Source organism: Emys orbicularis, chromosome 3 (assembly GCF_028017835.1).
Source record: "Emys orbicularis isolate rEmyOrb1 chromosome 3, rEmyOrb1.hap1, whole genome shotgun sequence".
In the NCBI taxonomy this organism is placed as follows: Eukaryota; Metazoa; Chordata; order Testudines; family Emydidae; genus Emys; species Emys orbicularis.
In genome coordinates, this window is record NC_088685.1 from 138,111,853 (window position 1) to 138,128,641 (window position 16,789).

Here is a 16,789-nt window from a genome sequence, read left to right on the forward strand (position 1 = left end):
GTAAACAGACCGGCCTGGCCTGCCAGGGGCTTTCCCTGAACAAGCGGCAGCCCTAGTTTGAGAACCATAGCTCAGTGGTTTGAACATTGGCCTGCTAAACCCAGGGTTGTGAGTTCAATCCTTGAGGGGGGCCACTTAGGGATCTGGGGCAAAATCAGTACTTGGTCCTGCTAGTGAAGGCAGGGGGCTGGACTCGATGACCTTTCAGGGTCCCTTCCAGTTCTATGAGATAGGTATATCTCCATATATTAACCACTGGTCTACACTGCAATTTTATAGCTCTGCAGCCCAAGCCCAAGCCAGCAGCGTAGCCATACCCCTGAAACAATCCCCCCCAACAACTTTGCAGCTCAAGAATCTAAGAAATGTGGCTGTTTTCAAGTCTAGAGAAAGGAAATTTAAAGTGGGGGGGGGGGGGAACATAGGACATAATTTTTTCTTCCTTACTTCACATGGTCTGTGAAGGTTCGCGGTTTGAGTTCTGAAGCTTACCTTTCAGAAAGGATACGGGAGGCTTCAGGCCACTAACAAAGCTTTTCAACAGAAGCATGAGCATGGCTGAATCTTCTACATCAACAGCCTGACCACCATTGAGTTTTTCTATGTATTTATTCAACAACTCGACTGACACCAAGCCCCCAGGCATTGACTCGATAAGCCATTTTGCAGGAACCGCCTGAGAATGAAAACATAACTTATATGCACACCCACACAACTCTATAGGTTATTACAAAATGCCTTCCTACCTGTGTGTGCCTGTCCTTATTTTCATGATCATACTTACTGTAGCACTTATGCATAGCACTTGATATTATCAGACCACTACAGAAATTAACTAATTAGAGTAGGGAAAGAGCAAGCAGGCTTTTGCATTTGGAGCCACAATTCCCTGTTCCATACTACAAAATCAGCCAGAAGTTACATTAAAATAGCAGCAAGTGCCATCAAAATGAATTCTATTGATAACAGAGTCTCTTCTACAATTCTAATACCATTTCCAAGAACACACAAATAAAATTTGGGATCCTGTCTTAAGCAGTTGCCTGTAACTAAATGTCTTCAGGGAAATAAAATAAAGTACCAAAAGGTACAACACTTTACAAAAAAGGGGGGAAAATTCCTTCCTAACTCCAGCAGGTAATCAGCTAACAGCTGCCAATGAGGAATGCTGAAAGCCTGAACTGACCCGATCACCTGGCTATCCAAACAAGGGACTGCTGCTGACTGCAGAGTTAAAACGCCAGCAAATTACAAAAGAATAAAAAGTCACAAGATTATTTTCTCTATGTGAAGTTTACTAGTACTTTGTTTTCCAATGGCAGACTTCACGTCTGTTAAAAGGAGTATTGCCACAAAAAATATCTGGCTGAAAAATCTGTACCTTCTATTGTATTATTACTACCGTTACAAGCAGTACACAAAATAATACTAATAAAAAGAACAAATTTATCCAGTTTTTTAGAAGTTTGTTATGTGCAATTAATAGCATTTTGTGTACAGTTTCACTATACACTCAGGCAATTTCCTCCGAATACTCATATACACAACAAACTTTATGTACTTGAGTAGACACATTGAGTTCAATGGGACTTACTCATGTGTGGAATGTAACACACACGCATGAGCGTTTGCGAGATCAGGGCCAACTGTCCCTTCTTGTGTGGGAGAGAGGAAAAAAACGCTTTTTAAAAGAATAGGAAAATGTGATTTAGAAAACCAAAACATTGACACAGGAGACTCAGAAGCAGGTGAGGGATTAAAATTACTTTTATTTCTTCATCTTTTTGCAACTAACTAGATTTCAAGTTGACAGTGTCCCTTGAATGCTATTAATTGCCTTGCTCTCTTCCCAAGGAATAGGGCTCTCATTTGTTAAAAATGACCAGCTTTATTTTCTAAACAAACAGATTTTATGGCTTCCTTTCCTCATTAATTGCCTTTATTTTCAGGAAAAACTTTTTATATACTGTTTTGGATGCTTATTTTGGATTACAGTTAAATCAGACCCTACAGGTATGTCTGTGCTCAATTATTTAAACTTCTCTTCCTTCCACAAGATGACAGACAACTAATATTGGTAATTCAAACTTTGATTTTCTATCTTTTAGAAAGAGTTTATACCATAGTAACAATCATTGTAAAACACAACAATTCCTTAATTCTATTGGTGCATTCACTTCCATGACTAAAAAAAGAAACTTAGAAGTCTTAATACTAGCCTTAAGAAAATGCTGACAAGTGTATTTTTTTAAAGGAACAGAGACAAGATTTTTCTGTCCATCCCAAGGTTGCTGATCTTGCTACTCCACTTATGAAAAAGACCTTACCCTCACAAAAAAGAGTATCATCTACAAAATTACTTAATTCTTACCTCTGCAGAATGACTGCCTTCGAGTTTTCTTATTTTTCCCTCCAGAAGACTGAAGATTCTGAGAGCCAATGACCAATAACTTTCTTCCATTTGTGATTTACAGCAGCACTGGACAAGCACAAAGCTGATTACGTGAGCAGTTACTTTCTGCCTCATGCTGTCAGATTCATTTTCAGCTACATGTATCAGACCTTCCACCTATTTAAAAAAACACACCAAAAAACCACAACAGCATAAGAGATGTCACAATATGTTCTTTTTATGTCCTTGCTCCAGCAATGTCACAGCACAGGCAGCAGAAGTTCTAAGCTTTCCCATACTTCCTTATCAACATACCTTAATTATGACCTGATATTAACACCTCTATTGGTGAGAGGATAGAGATCAGTCTCTATGGCCAATTCAGTCATTGGCCTCTCCTCCAACAAGCGTACCAATCAATACAGAAAATATCATCGCAATAGGCAATGTGAACATTTTTCCATGGACATCTGTCTGTCCAAACTGGGCAGAGACCTCCAAACTCATTACATATTTGTTCTCTGATTGGCAAATTGTTTGGGGGAACATAATGCCCACAAAATAGTTTTGCTATGGTTACACTAATAAGGCACCTAAATATAGTACTCTGTGTGTTGTGTTCAAGGTTTTCCTTATTATGAGAGAGTTAATGGGCATTAAATTTATTCTGATCATTACATTTGTGACTATCCCATAAATATATTGTATAAGCAGCTGGATAATGCTGTAAAATGTAACAAACAGCATATTTCAAGCTCCCATGAATCTCATTCTGTCTGCTATAGCAATCATCTGTAAGTAAGTATAGAAGTTTGGACTACCATTAAAAAGAATGTATTTTAATTGTGCACATACCATCTGTAACATTAAGGAAGGATCCCCTGAAGTTATGTTATCAGAAAACAGCAGAATCATTTTCTGGTTGGCCACACCAACCAAATCTGCAGACTTGATGGATTTTATCACTTTTTCAAAAGCTATTTCCATAAAACAGAAAAGGTGGAAACATGAATCACAAGTGAAAATACTGACAGCTTGATAATATTTAGAAATATTTAAACACTTTAAGCAATTAATTTTCTTATCACCAACATTCTTGCTTTTCTTTACTAAGCTCTCAAAATATTGATGCTTTCCACGTGCATTGCTTCTTGACCTCCCTTGCTTATTCCCTCTCCCTCTGTTTACATTAGAAGAGTTTATTCTAAGATGTTATTCTTTCAAAAATAAAAAAGATCCCACTACTCAACATGTCAGCCACCCCGTTCCACTGTTTCCTCTATTGTTGAAAGGCCCTTTTAAACTTGAGTTCAACTGGAATTTTGCCACATTAAAGTCCAGATGACTTGGCCTCAAAACGGCAAATCAAAGTCCTCCCAAAAAGACTCCTCATATCAGTTACAATTATAAATGTTAAACAAAACAAAAAAAATCTCACTTCATATCAAAGTATTTCTCTAAATTTGAGTAAATAAATAAATAAATAAATCACAAGCGTTTGATGTATGAATAGATAACCCACTTTCCAAGACTTTTAGTCACACATTAGGGGTGATAACTTTAGTGGTGGCCCAGCTCTCTACCACCTATATGAGCATCAAGTTCTAACGTCCAATAATTTTTCTTTTTTTTCCAAACCATTTGTTTTTAATAGCTTACCTTCTGGCCAGCCCTTCAACAAAGGATGTAGGGAGCAGAGGCCAGATTCTGACAGACAAACTGCCATTTTCCATTCTGCAGATTTTGAATTATTATTAGTGATTACCATAAATGGTAGCAACTGCATTACTACTCGATTTAATAGCTCTTCCTTCTCATTCAGAATCTCTTCTTTGAATAAAATGTGTATTGCTCCCTCAAGAACCTTATACCTAGAACGAAAAAAAAAAAAAAAAGTTGAAGGAGCACCACTTGATTACATCACCAATAACATTTCTCCAAATTGTTGTCAACTTCCTATTGATTCAAATTAGAGTTTGAATAGCAAGCCAGAGTAAATGAAATTCACAAAAAATGTCATCAAGTAATTTCAAATCTCTCTCAAGACTCAATATAAAATTACCACAACTAAAGGAATTCAAAGTTAAGATATGACACACACCACCCACAACAACAACCCCACAACCCAAGCTCCACCCATTAATATTAAAAGCTTGGGGAGGAGAAAGGGGAAGACAGAAGAAACACAGGCACATACCACTTCCCATCCTTTGAAAGATCAACTCTTTGAAATAGAGTCAACAGACTTGAAACAGTTATTTCTGCACTGATTTGTCCCTTGAAAATCTACAAACAAATCAACAGATGCAAAAATGAAATGACCAATATACAAGATAAGATAATCTACAAAACTGTGATAGCAAATGCATCACTGATCATATTAAGTAGAAAAATTAAACGCTGATAAGTGAACTTATGTTGGTCAGATAGTATGTTTATTATAAGGAAAAAGAAAATTACAGTAACGTGTAGTATGCTCTGGTTTGCTAGATCCATGAAGAATATGGTCTGAATGCACAGCTGGATGGAAAATGCACTGATTTTAAAACAACCAGAATGTTTCATAATGAAGTAAGGATTATTTTTCCTCTATGTAGTATTTGTTACATGCAAATAAAAAGAAAACCCAACACATGCTAACAAAACATTTTATTTCTGATCATTCATGTGCTCTGCTCATATCTCTTTGTGGTCATTGGTATACCATTTCTTAAAATCAACAACTCTACAAGTGTCACAAGGAAAAATCCTACCAGAAATACTAATAGATGTAATAATTAAAAGTAGTTAATGATCTCTTCCCCCACAACACATAGTATTGCCTAATGTAGAAATACTAGGCAGGACTTTAGTAAGTATGGCTGCAATCAACCGCGTTAAAACAAAAACAAACAAACAAATAATGCATGCTTATCCCTACACCAAGACCGAAAAACTTTGACACAGATGTCTTTTCCTAGCACCTAGAGCTTTTCTGGGCAGGGGGCTGAAGGCTCCTCTTATTTATTTGTATAAAATGGACAGAGTAGTTTATAGGATGAGCAGAACTCTGGATTAAAATATGTTCTAGTGACCAGATCAACACAGTACACTGGATTTAGTATAGTCTCTGAAAAGAGAAAAAATTGTGAAGTAAGGAATAGTCGGCTAGATTTTTGCTTCTCTGTCTTATTAATAGGACAGAGCTACACACAAATTCTCATCAATGCCAGAGAGGTCAGGGAGGTGAAGGCACAATTAATATAAAGCATTAATTCCAGACCGCTTCTGAAAATAGAGAAATAGCTAAAATCTCACTTGACCTATCAAGAAATACTGACTTACCTCCAAGGCACTGAGAGCAGTCATAACAACCTCCACGTGGTCATCCATAAGTCGTGCAAAAATGGCTTCTTCTATGAAGGACTTGTCAAAGCCCTCCTGAACAAAGAGGGAAAAGCAGTTAAGGACCATTAGTTTCCAAAGCCTTCTTGGCAGTATAACTTTCATGACATATCAACTCAAGTACAGGAGAATAGAAACCTCAGTTAGGGAGAAACTAACTGCTAATACCAATGGAAGAAACAAACAGACGTATCAGACTCCATTGTGGGACTACAAGCAGCTTCATAAACAGGAATAAAACCCAGACTCTGGATGACAGGATCCAAGTTTAAAGAAACAACAACTGAACTGATTGAAAACAACACTAAGGATAATGTATGTGTCATATTTTAGTGTGATGTTTGTCTTGTCTTCAGTAAAAGTTTCTATAACTTCTGAAGGTAAGACATCAATTAAGTTACTTAAATGAGAGACTCAGAGGTACCAACCTTTGATGCTTCAATGATCTCCTTCAAATGCTGAACAGCCAAGACCCTGACTGCTGGCTGTGGATGATTCAGGCTAAGCACCAGAGAGGTATCCGAGTCTGCCAGAAACTGAAATGTACATTGCACAGTTACTCAATGTATGTTGAAAATTAATGAATTAAACTTTGTCATTAATACATAAGCTAAGAAAAAAATCCCCAGTAACTACTGATCCAGAATAGAAATGGTATATTTCTGATTGTAAAATGTCAATTTCAGAATAACACAGTACAATTGCCCTGTATATGTATTTTTAAAATTATACCCTGAGGGAATTTCTACATGAGAAAGTTAATTCGGATTAAGGTATGGTGTGAATTTAAATTGAAATACCTATGGTTGAATAACTCCATGTGTAAACAAGTCCTAAATTCTCACTCTGCCAAGGTAAGGAAGCACCCGCACTTTTTTGTCCTAGAAACACACTGCACTTATCTAAGGGTTCTGAGAAAACTCCAGTGACTGAACACCAGACTGCCAGAACCCAGATAGAGACAGCTAAGAAGGTAACTCGAATAGACCAGATGCCTGCAGCTTATCTCAGCAACCCTGAAGTTGCTTGAACAGAGTCCTGTGTCCTAATTTTACATACCAGGATTTTATCAATTGGCCACCCATTTGTAGAATCTGTGCTATTTATGCAGTCATGTTTTTCTTGAATTGGCCTAAAGTGTCTCAAACACTGCTTTTAATGGCCCATAATCTTTGCCAGTTTGCATGTTTGATTTGGAGGTAACCAGCTTTGAATATGAAGAAATGTAGCTATAAGAATGTTAAACACACACACACACACACACACATTAAAGTTTTCTTGACTAAAAAGTGTGGAGTACAAATGATTTTGCTGTGCACTGGTATGTGATATGCCCAGGCTCTGTTACCCTTTGGAGACAGCATGCTAAGAAACTTGGAGTCACTAAATTCCTCTGGTCACTGAATATCAGCCTTTGAAAAGAGTAAAAAGCAACACGATAACACTACAAAGAATGTCTTCACAATCTTCCTTGATTAGAATGGTGGTTGCTGCGCTTCCACCTTTTCTAATTTTGACAGTTCTATCCAGCTTGCAAGACATTGACAATGTCCCAAAGTAACACTGGGGCACATGACCTTGTCACAACATAGCAGAACTTCATGACCAGAGCAGCACAATATAAGCTAATAGACATTTATTCAAGTTGGTTTTTTACATTTGATAATTGTAGACATTATCAGTTTTGTTCAAGCACAACAACACTTAAATCAATCACAATACAAGAAAAAAAAAATTAGAGACAAGGAAGGACAGATACACCCCGGTATAATACTGCTGACTTCAAGGCAGCATACCAGAGTTGATTTAGGTCCAGAAATTGGGCCTTTACCTACCTGATATTTACTGCCACTCAATGAGAGAGAGATAAATTGGTGGAAAAGATCTTGCTCATTCTGATTTGTAACATCTTTCAGATGCTCTTCCAGTACCAAGTCTAAGGCTTTAGGATATCTGCCAACAACCAAGAGAAACAGGTTCTGCACAGAGAATTACTATAGAAGTTATGCACCAATTACAACAGAAATATATGCAGAGGATAGAGAATGTGGGAGCACCTGTTTGAATCATAAGACTGGAAGGGACCTCGAGAGGTCTTTCCGTCCAGTCCCTAATAGTCAAGGCAGGGCTAAGTATTATTGAGACCATCCATTTGTTTAACCTGCTTTTAAAAATCTCCAATGACGGAGATTCCACAACCTCCCATGGCACTTCACTCCAATGCTTAACTACCCCGACAGTTAGAAAGTCTTTCCTAATGCCGAACCTAAACTGCCCTTGCTGCAATTTATAAGCCAATTGCATCTTGGCTTATGCCCTCAGAGGTTATGAACAATTTTTCTCCCTCCTCCTTGTAACAACCTTTTATGTACTTAAAAACTGTTATGTTCCTTCTCAGTCTTCTCCAGCCAGGGTGGATAAAAATCAATGATTAAAAAAAAAAAAAAAAAAATTGGGTTTTTTAAATTTAAATCAGATTTTTTTGATAAAATGCTTGAGAAAAAAAAACTATAATGGAATAGGTATTATACATTCTAATTCTATAGGAGGAGACAATATATCCATGTAATGTTTAAGAAAAGTTTTGTAAATGAGTTCCAATAGTTCATGGATTAGGAACCCAATTTTATGAGGTTCCAGGGGCTTCTGTATAGATTATTTAGGTTAATCTTTCTATCTACCCAATGGGACTCAGTGCTAAGTCTAGAAGATACCATCGGAGATGCTTAGTTTTGCAGTTCTCAAACTGTGGATTTGTGTCTCCAGAGATAACATGCTTGTTAACACCAAAAATGTTTTAAAATAAAATAAATAAATAAAATACAGAGGTGAGAAATAACCGACCTTAACCTTATTGTCTCTGCAAATTTGTGTACACAGAGTCAATCCCTTACCTCTCTCTAAAAGTGCAAAGTTTCAAAAAGTTCAATGAATGGAAGATTGTTGGGGGCAGAATAAATCTGGACAAGGAGAAGAAGTCTGGAGATAAGTGTGAGAAGGGAGGGACAGGCAGTAGAAACAAAAGTGAAACTGTTTGGGCAGCATATTCCAGAAGTCTTGAGGTCTTTTTGAGTGTAGCCTTCATTGATTTGAGATCTATCATACCATTCTCTCACTAGAAGGGAAAACCTATAATGGCAGCAGGCCGTAAAAGAGACCTAGTTTGGGAATATTTTAATGAAGTTCCTCTACCTGTGGGTAAGACAGGCACGTGTGCAAAATGCAAACAGTGCAACAAAGAAATGCAAGGCCTGGTTGCCTGAATGAAACAACATCATGGGAAGTGTTCCTTCTCAGGAGGAAGCTGCATTGAAGATGATGAAAGGAACATGTCTGAACATGCAGGATCTTCAGGTTGGTAAACTTTTTTATTTCATACTTCTTTCTTAAGGACTGCCTGTCTTCCTTCTGAACTATTCTTGAATTCTCATGTTTGAGCAAAAAATATAGTTGTTACTCTATGGTACTATCATTTTAGATGCAGTTGTGATAAAAAATAAATAGCTGAAATAAGCAGATCTTCCTTTTACAATTTCACCTTTAAGTAGTACTGAGTGTCAGTGAATGCAATGAGTAGTACTAAATGAGTAGTATGGTAATAATAATTAAATAACTGCATTGACTTATTTTGTTTAGGAGAATCCATCCTCAACGTACTGGATTCTGAAGACTATTCACCTTCAAGATCACCATCATCTACTATAGTTTCAGAGTTATCTGCCAATGATAGTGTTTCTGTCACATCATGTATGTCTCATAGCCACTGTAGCAAAAAGAAAAAAAAAAAAATCTCCATCATCCAGAAACAACCATGGATAAGTTTGTGATAAGAACCAGCAGATAACAAAAAGAGGTAATTGATGAAAAAATTGCTGTTTGTTTATGCAACAAACTCTCCTTTCCATATGATTGAGAACCCACACTTCATTAACATGGTTCAGTCATTAAGACCAGGATACAGTCCACCCAACAGAGCAGATGTCGCAGGCAAATTGCTGGATAAAGTGTCTGAAAGAGAAATTGAGCAGTGTGCAAAAGGTCTAGAGGGTAAAATTGTTAACCTGAGCCTTGATGGGTGGAGCAATGTCCACAATGATCCTGTTGTATGTGCTTGTGTGACAACAGAAGAAGGGAATGTCTAGTACGCAGCTTGATCACAGACAATGCTGCAAATGTATCCAAGATGAGAAGAACTTTAGAAGAGATTCAAAGCTAACAACATATGGTTACAGTGCTCATTGATGCACCTCCTAGCCAGAGACTTCAGTGTTCCAGAAATAAAGGTTAATGTTGAATTAGCAAAATACTTCTGTAACAACCACTTTGCAGAAGCTGCTCTGAAAAAAGTGGGAGGAACCAAGCTAACTCTCCCACCAGACGTGTAATGGAAGTCAGTAGTGGACTGTTTTGAGCACTACATCAAGAACTGGCCTAATCTGATAACAGTTTGTGAACAAAATCATGAAAAAATAGATGGCACTGTCACAGCCAAAGTTCTCAACATTGGGCTTAAGAGAAATGTTGAACACATGCTGAGTACCCTGAAGCCTATTTCTATAGCCTGGAACAAAATGCAGGGAAATAGCGGTTTTATTGCTGACGCTGTTGAAATTTGGAAGGAACTGAGCGAGATCTTAAAAAGAGAAATATGCAATGACAGAGTTAAATTACAAGCATTAAAAAAAAAAAAAAAATGGGAAAAGCACTATCACCAGCTCATTTTCTTGCAAATATTCTCAATACTCGGTACCAGGGTCAAATCTTAACTGCTGAAGAGAAGGAGTTGGCTATGACATGGACATCCAGCATACATCCCTCCATAATGCCAACTATAATAAACTTCAGAGCTAAGGGTGAACCATTCAAGAAATATATGTTTGCTGATGATGTTTTAAAGAAAGTCACATCAGTGAAGTGGTGGAAGTCACTTAAGCACTTGGATTCAGAGACTTAAAAGTGAGATGATCACTTCAACACAGCAGTAGCTTCTTCTGCTGGTGTAGAAAGAATATTTTCTTTCTTCCTTTGGACTAATTCATTCCAAATCGAGAAATAGTTTGGACCTGAAAAAGCAGGAAAGCTTGTTTTTCTTTTCCAGATTATGAACAAACAGGAAAATGAAGGTGAAGACGACTGAGTTAGCTGCAGAAGCCAATATTTTAAGTTTCTCATGTTGACCTGGCTGACAGAGTCGATCTAATTTTTTTGTTTTTAAATATTTCATTTAACTATTTTAAACAATTTTAACAAAAACAAATCTGATTTTAAAAAACTTGAATGTTTAACTAAATTCAAAAATTCATATGCTTGTTCTATTAAAATATTATATGTTGGCTGTTGAAGAAAAAAATCCAGAATACATAACATTGTTGTTTTAGTTAAATAAAACAATGTAAATGTCTGTCTGGTGATGTTCTCCTCCTAATACAGCATGGCAAGAAAATCCTCCAAATATTAATGAATAACCTGTTGAATTGGAGATAGTTCACTTCCCAGTGACTTCATATATATCTGCTTCCATTACCTTTGGTAAATGAAATAACCAATCATTCATTTTCTGCTATAGCTGTAAAACTAATCTGAAAAGTTTTCAAAATAAATGTATAGTGTGTACCTTTTAAAAAATGAAACCTACATCTAAATCTGAATTGTAAAGAATATGTATTAAGGTTATAACAACCAACAAGAATGCACTTTTATGTAGAAATCCATGATTAAATCGAGTCTTCCTGACCAGTGATTTAAATCATGATTTAAATCAAATCCACCCTGACCCTAATTGAGTAACAGGCCTACCCTGTCCTTGGTCTTGCTCATACTTCTTATGTATTTGTAGAATGTTTTCTTCTTATCCTTTATGTCTATAGCTAGTTTAATCTCATTTTGTGCCTTGGCCTTTCTAATTTTGTCCCTACATATTTATGTTATTTGTTTATATTCATCATTTATAATTTGACCTAGTTTCCACATTTTATACGACTCTTTTTTGAGTTTCAGATCATTGAAAATCTCCTGGTTAAGCCAGAGTGGTCCCTTGCCATACTTCCTATCTTTCCTATGCAATCAGATAGACTGCTCTTGTGCCCTTAATAATGTCTTTTTGAAAAACTGCCAAGTCACTTCAACTGTTTCCCCCTTGACTTGCTTCCCATGGGATCTTACCTACCAACTCCCTGAGTTTACTGAAGTCTGCCTTCTTGAAATCTATTATCTTTATTGTGCTGTTTTCCCTCCTACCATTCCTTAGACTCATGAACTCTACCATTTCATGATCACTTTCACCCAAGCTGCCTTCCACTTCCAAATTCTCAACCAGTTCCTTCCTATTTGTCCAAATCAAATCTGGAACAGCCTCTCCCCTAGTAGCTTTCTCCACCTTCTGAAATAAAAAATTGTCTCCAAGACAGTCCAAGAACTTCGGATAATCTATGTCCTGCAGTGTTATTTTCCCAACAGACGTCTGGATAGTTGAAGTCCCCCATCACCACCAAGTCCTGGGCTTTGGATGATTTTGTTAGTTGTTTAAAGAAAGCCTCATCCACTTACAATAAATTATAGTAAATAATTCTTCAGAGGGTATTAATCGGATTGTGTTTTCATAAAGCTGGTCAATAATATGCAGACCACTAGTGTAAATGACTAATAGAAAAGGCTCAGTATAACTTAAGAGTGCTAGGAGAGGCTAGCAGCTGAGGTGCTCCGATATTAAGGTGATGGGGAATGTACCAGGATAGATTTGGCTTTAATTACATGTACTGTAAAAGACCAAAATTATGCTTGCATAAATCACTCAGCATACCTAAGTAACAAGTATGAAGTCACAATTAGGCTAAAGGTACCCTAGATAAATGCCATATGAACACAAATTACTAAGAGAAGAATATATTGATTCACAGGTGACTTACCATACTTTCATATTGCACAAAATGCATAGGAAATAAAAAGTAACTTACTTTCTTTCAAGAAGTCTGATGAGAGGAAGAAGTTGTTTATTGAGCACAGCCATTTTGGTCGAATCAGATTCATTCTCCACACCATAGGAAATAAAATCTTCAAGAAATTTACTAAAATGACAAAAACACAAACAAAACAGACATATTGACAAGACAACACTAATCATCAGCATTATTAATTGAGACAAATAGAATAGTTTGTGTGATTCATATTGTATGTTATAAATACAGGTTTTCTTCTGAGTTTAAATTTCATCCCCAAAGTAATTTTTTCTTTGTAAGGCCCCAATCTGGCAAAGACTTATCCATGTATTTAATTCTGCTCAAGCAAGTAGTCCCAGTGAAGTCAAACACTCAGTGTTCAAACACCAATATGTTTGCAGGATCAGGGCGTGTGTCAGGAACCCATGAAAGCTGGGAAGATAACAGATATTCTGACACAATGCTAATTACATTGTCACAAATTAGGTGCTACTGTAGCTGAAATTAACATACATTGTGGAAAATAATCGAAATTAGCTCACCAGGCCAATAAGCGATCTAAATCCTTTTCCAGTGGTATACTTGTAAGTATGGCTTCTAGATGTCTCGTATAGATATGGTTATCTGTCACTTCAGATTCCTCGTGCCCCTCTTAAGAAGAAACATTATTTTAAAAATGTCTAATTGTAAGATGAACAGTTGTTTTAAAATAAACGCTTTACATTTATTACACCAACAACCACGAAAAAAAATTGGCAGCAGTCTCTAGTGGATTAAGCACATAACGGGGAGACAGGAACGTACCCCGTCTCTAACACTAACCTGCTCTGCCCCTTTGGTCAAGCCAAGTAACCATGTGCTGTACCTTACTTTCCCAACCTGTAAAATGGGGACCATAAAGTTTAGCTATTTCCTATAGATGTTGCAATGATTAAATATTATGCGCTGCTCAGTATTATCACTCTATGCCTGGAGTAAAAATTGTGGCAAATGTTACATATGTTCTATCAAGTGACGTTCTACATACAGCACTTGACAAGTCAAGGATCTTCGTAAAATTACAGTAGCTCTCACTAGATCATCTGTTCTCACCGGAGCACTGCAAATGAATATCTAGGTGCCTAGCACATCACTAATCTGCTGTGGCATTTAAAGAAACAAAGCTATTCCACAAGCCTCACAGAAAGAAAAACACGAGCAGTCCCTCACAGTTTGGAGCAGTCTATCATCAGGAACAATTAAAACTGATTTATCTAGCAAAGTTGCTACAAGGTTTACCCAGAAAAAACATTGGGCACATGCTAACATACCAGTAGGGGAGTTAATAATGGAGCAAACTAGGTGTGGCAGCAGGTAATGCAGAAGGGGAGTGATGTCATAGGCAGCTGAAATGCCATGCAGGATAACCACCAGGTCTGGAATGTTACACAGGTAGCGAAATGGCCTGCACATGAGAACACCAAAAGGAAGACTGAATATTGCTCTGGGTTATAGCTTATCCATCACTTTCTATTATATAGAACTTTCAACTATCCACATTATATTGTCAAATGGCTCAGCCTCAATGAAAAAAATAAAAAGGGTTACAGGGATGCATTTCCCAGTTTTCACAGGTTTAAGGATTGGTGCATATCACATTCTGCAAAGGTACAAGGCACTGCCAATCAACCATAACTCTGCCTTGTTTTTGGGCAGTCTATTTCCCTTGTTTCTTAAGAAAGTGGTGGTAGGGAAAAGGGAAAGACTGAGGGGTACTTGCGTGTATTGGGGAGAGATGAGTGGGTCTTTCTTGGAATACCTCACCACCATTCAACTACTTGCTCCACACTCCTCCAGTGCCCAGTTGGGCTAGGGGATCCAAGGGCAGGAGGGAATGTGGTAACTTGTGGGCTGCGAAGAGCACATCTACCAGCTAGAGAGAGACAGACACAGGGAGGGGAGCCCTAGAATCCCTACTCCACTTCAGGGGAAGAGGGAGGAAAAGGGGGCTGGCAGAGGCCGCTCTAGCTACATGTGAACCAGGCAGATGCCTAAGGCATCAGATTTGGCTGGCTGTCCCTCTGTCATGACAGAGGGGCAGCTGGGCCAAATCTGCCACTCTAGGCCTATGAAGAGGGAGGTGACACACTGAAGTTTTGATCAGGGTGGCAACCTGTCCTGAGTGGCCTCTGGGGCTGATATAAAAGGAAAGGGAGCAAGAGGATTGCAGAGGTGTGAAGTGGCATACTCATCTCAATGGGATGTGCTCAGATGAAAGGAAGACACCTTTTGGTGATGAATGAGGCCTGAAACAATAGCTCTGAGCTTTGCAAACTGCTCCATTCATCTGAGTGGATATTCTCACTCCCGCCTCAGTGCCTGGGTGCTGTGCCACACATTGACTATGCCTCTTACCAGCTTTCCATACTGCATGAGCACTGTGTGCCTGTGCCCAGCACCAAGGATGTCTGTTCCCAGTGCCCAGCAGGAGTTCAGCAAGCCTATCCCACCAGAGATTGGATTCATTTCTGGTTGGAACTCTTGCACTGGCCTCTCCAGTATCATCTGCAATGTGGCAACTAGTTCCTCCGTATCATTCTGTCCCCACGCCAGACTTCACATCCTGGACACAGTCTTGCCCACCAAACTGTCCCAGGGCAGGACTTGGGCAAATGAGTAGATGCTGAAATTCCTCAGAATTGCGTACACTACTAACACTTCCAAAAGAAGCATTATCATGGCCCCACCAACCAAGGGAAAGGTGGGTTGACAGCACTAATGTACTCCGAATGCAGAACTCCAGAGAAGAGGATTCTAACTAATGGCCCTGGCACTCAAGTGCTTGTTCCTCTAAGCCACCATGTGAACACATTCCTCAGAAACTCCTTAGGGAGTGAAACACAGAGTAAACAATAGCTCTCACAGATCTGTAAGCATTAGCAATAAAGCTTCTAGGGTGCAGAAACTTTAGAAATATTTTTGAACTGGTCCTTTGTACTGGTCAACAGCTGTTCCCAGGAGCAGCCCATGCTATACATTTCAAGAAAAATTCTTCCTAACTCTGCATCAAAAAATAAGAACATGATATTATAAACAGCTCATTTTAGGGGGGCTGTACTCAGGAAACCACTGACCAAATTACCCCAAATTTGCACTATGGACTCTACCCTAGCCCCTCTTGCGGCATACCAATTTTCAAGCTAATCTTCTCATGCTTTTGGGGTTGACACCTGAATACTACAAGCACCTTATTCCAGGAGGAGGGGGAAGAGAGAGAGGGGGAAGAGAGACTATATCTGAGCAACGCCTGGACAAAAAGACCTCAAATTGTACCACTAACTCTACCCCTGACGAGGCACAGAAATCTTCAAAACAATCTTGATTACGCAAGTGGATTTTAGAGCACTTTGAAATATTGACTGTTAAACAGTATGGTAGTCTCAACCTTAACTATAGTGGTGTGACCACCCTATGGTAATGATAGAATCCTTTTAAATATCATTAGTTTCCATCTTTAGGACTCAACTATTAAGAGGGAATCTGTCAACTCATGTATACTTACTTTTTCCCAAGACCCTCTCCCTTTTGGTTCTGAAGAACAACGAGCAGGCAGGCCAGCCCTTCCCTGGCTAGAGAAGGTGTTTTTGTCAAATTCTTGCTGATCTGTAACGTCAAGGACTGCACCAAGGAGGTCTCCATTGTCACTTTCATTGCCAACTGGCTGATGATCATGTAGGTTGCAGCTCTGTAATCCACTAGAGAGGATTTCAAACCCTACCAAGAGAGAAAGAATTCAAAGTGCATTTCTGCCAAGTTTAAGTTTAAAAACAGTTTGTCTAAATAACGGTACAGGAATACTCTTTGGGCAACATTAATGCAAGTGAATTATCCCCTTTTCATCATGTTAAAGCTTTAGTGAGCTAATTAAACCTCAAATCTAGACAGAGAAAAAGAAGACATATGCTCATTAACACTGTAGCAAAGCAGGTAGACAGAGCTGCCGCCAGCAGCAGCGCAGAAGTAAGGATGGCATTGTATGGTATTGCCACTTACTTCTGCGCTACTGCCTTCAGAGCTGGGCCCGCAGTCAGCAGCCACC

At 38.4% G+C, this 16,789-nt stretch overlaps 1 protein-coding gene across 1 annotated transcript in view; it reads right to left on the bottom strand.

Annotated features, from left to right (window-relative positions):
- The window catches only part of HEATR1 (HEAT repeat containing 1), a 58,842-nt gene that overhangs the window by 32,727 nt on the left and 9,326 nt on the right, over positions 1-16,789 (bottom strand). Inside the window, exons 6-17 of the mRNA XM_065400985.1 lie at positions 16,253-16,464; positions 14,020-14,155; positions 13,254-13,354; positions 12,730-12,840; positions 7,612-7,729; positions 6,205-6,312; positions 5,717-5,812; positions 4,590-4,678; positions 4,052-4,263; positions 3,248-3,369; positions 2,372-2,569; positions 493-676 (exon numbers count right to left, since the gene is read on the bottom strand). Coding sequence (XP_065257057.1) covers positions 493-676; positions 2,372-2,569; positions 3,248-3,369; positions 4,052-4,263; positions 4,590-4,678; positions 5,717-5,812; positions 6,205-6,312; positions 7,612-7,729; positions 12,730-12,840; positions 13,254-13,354; positions 14,020-14,155; positions 16,253-16,464 — 1,687 coding nt within the window. The remainder of the gene's footprint in view (positions 1-492; positions 677-2,371; positions 2,570-3,247; positions 3,370-4,051; positions 4,264-4,589; positions 4,679-5,716; positions 5,813-6,204; positions 6,313-7,611; positions 7,730-12,729; positions 12,841-13,253; positions 13,355-14,019; positions 14,156-16,252; positions 16,465-16,789) is intronic.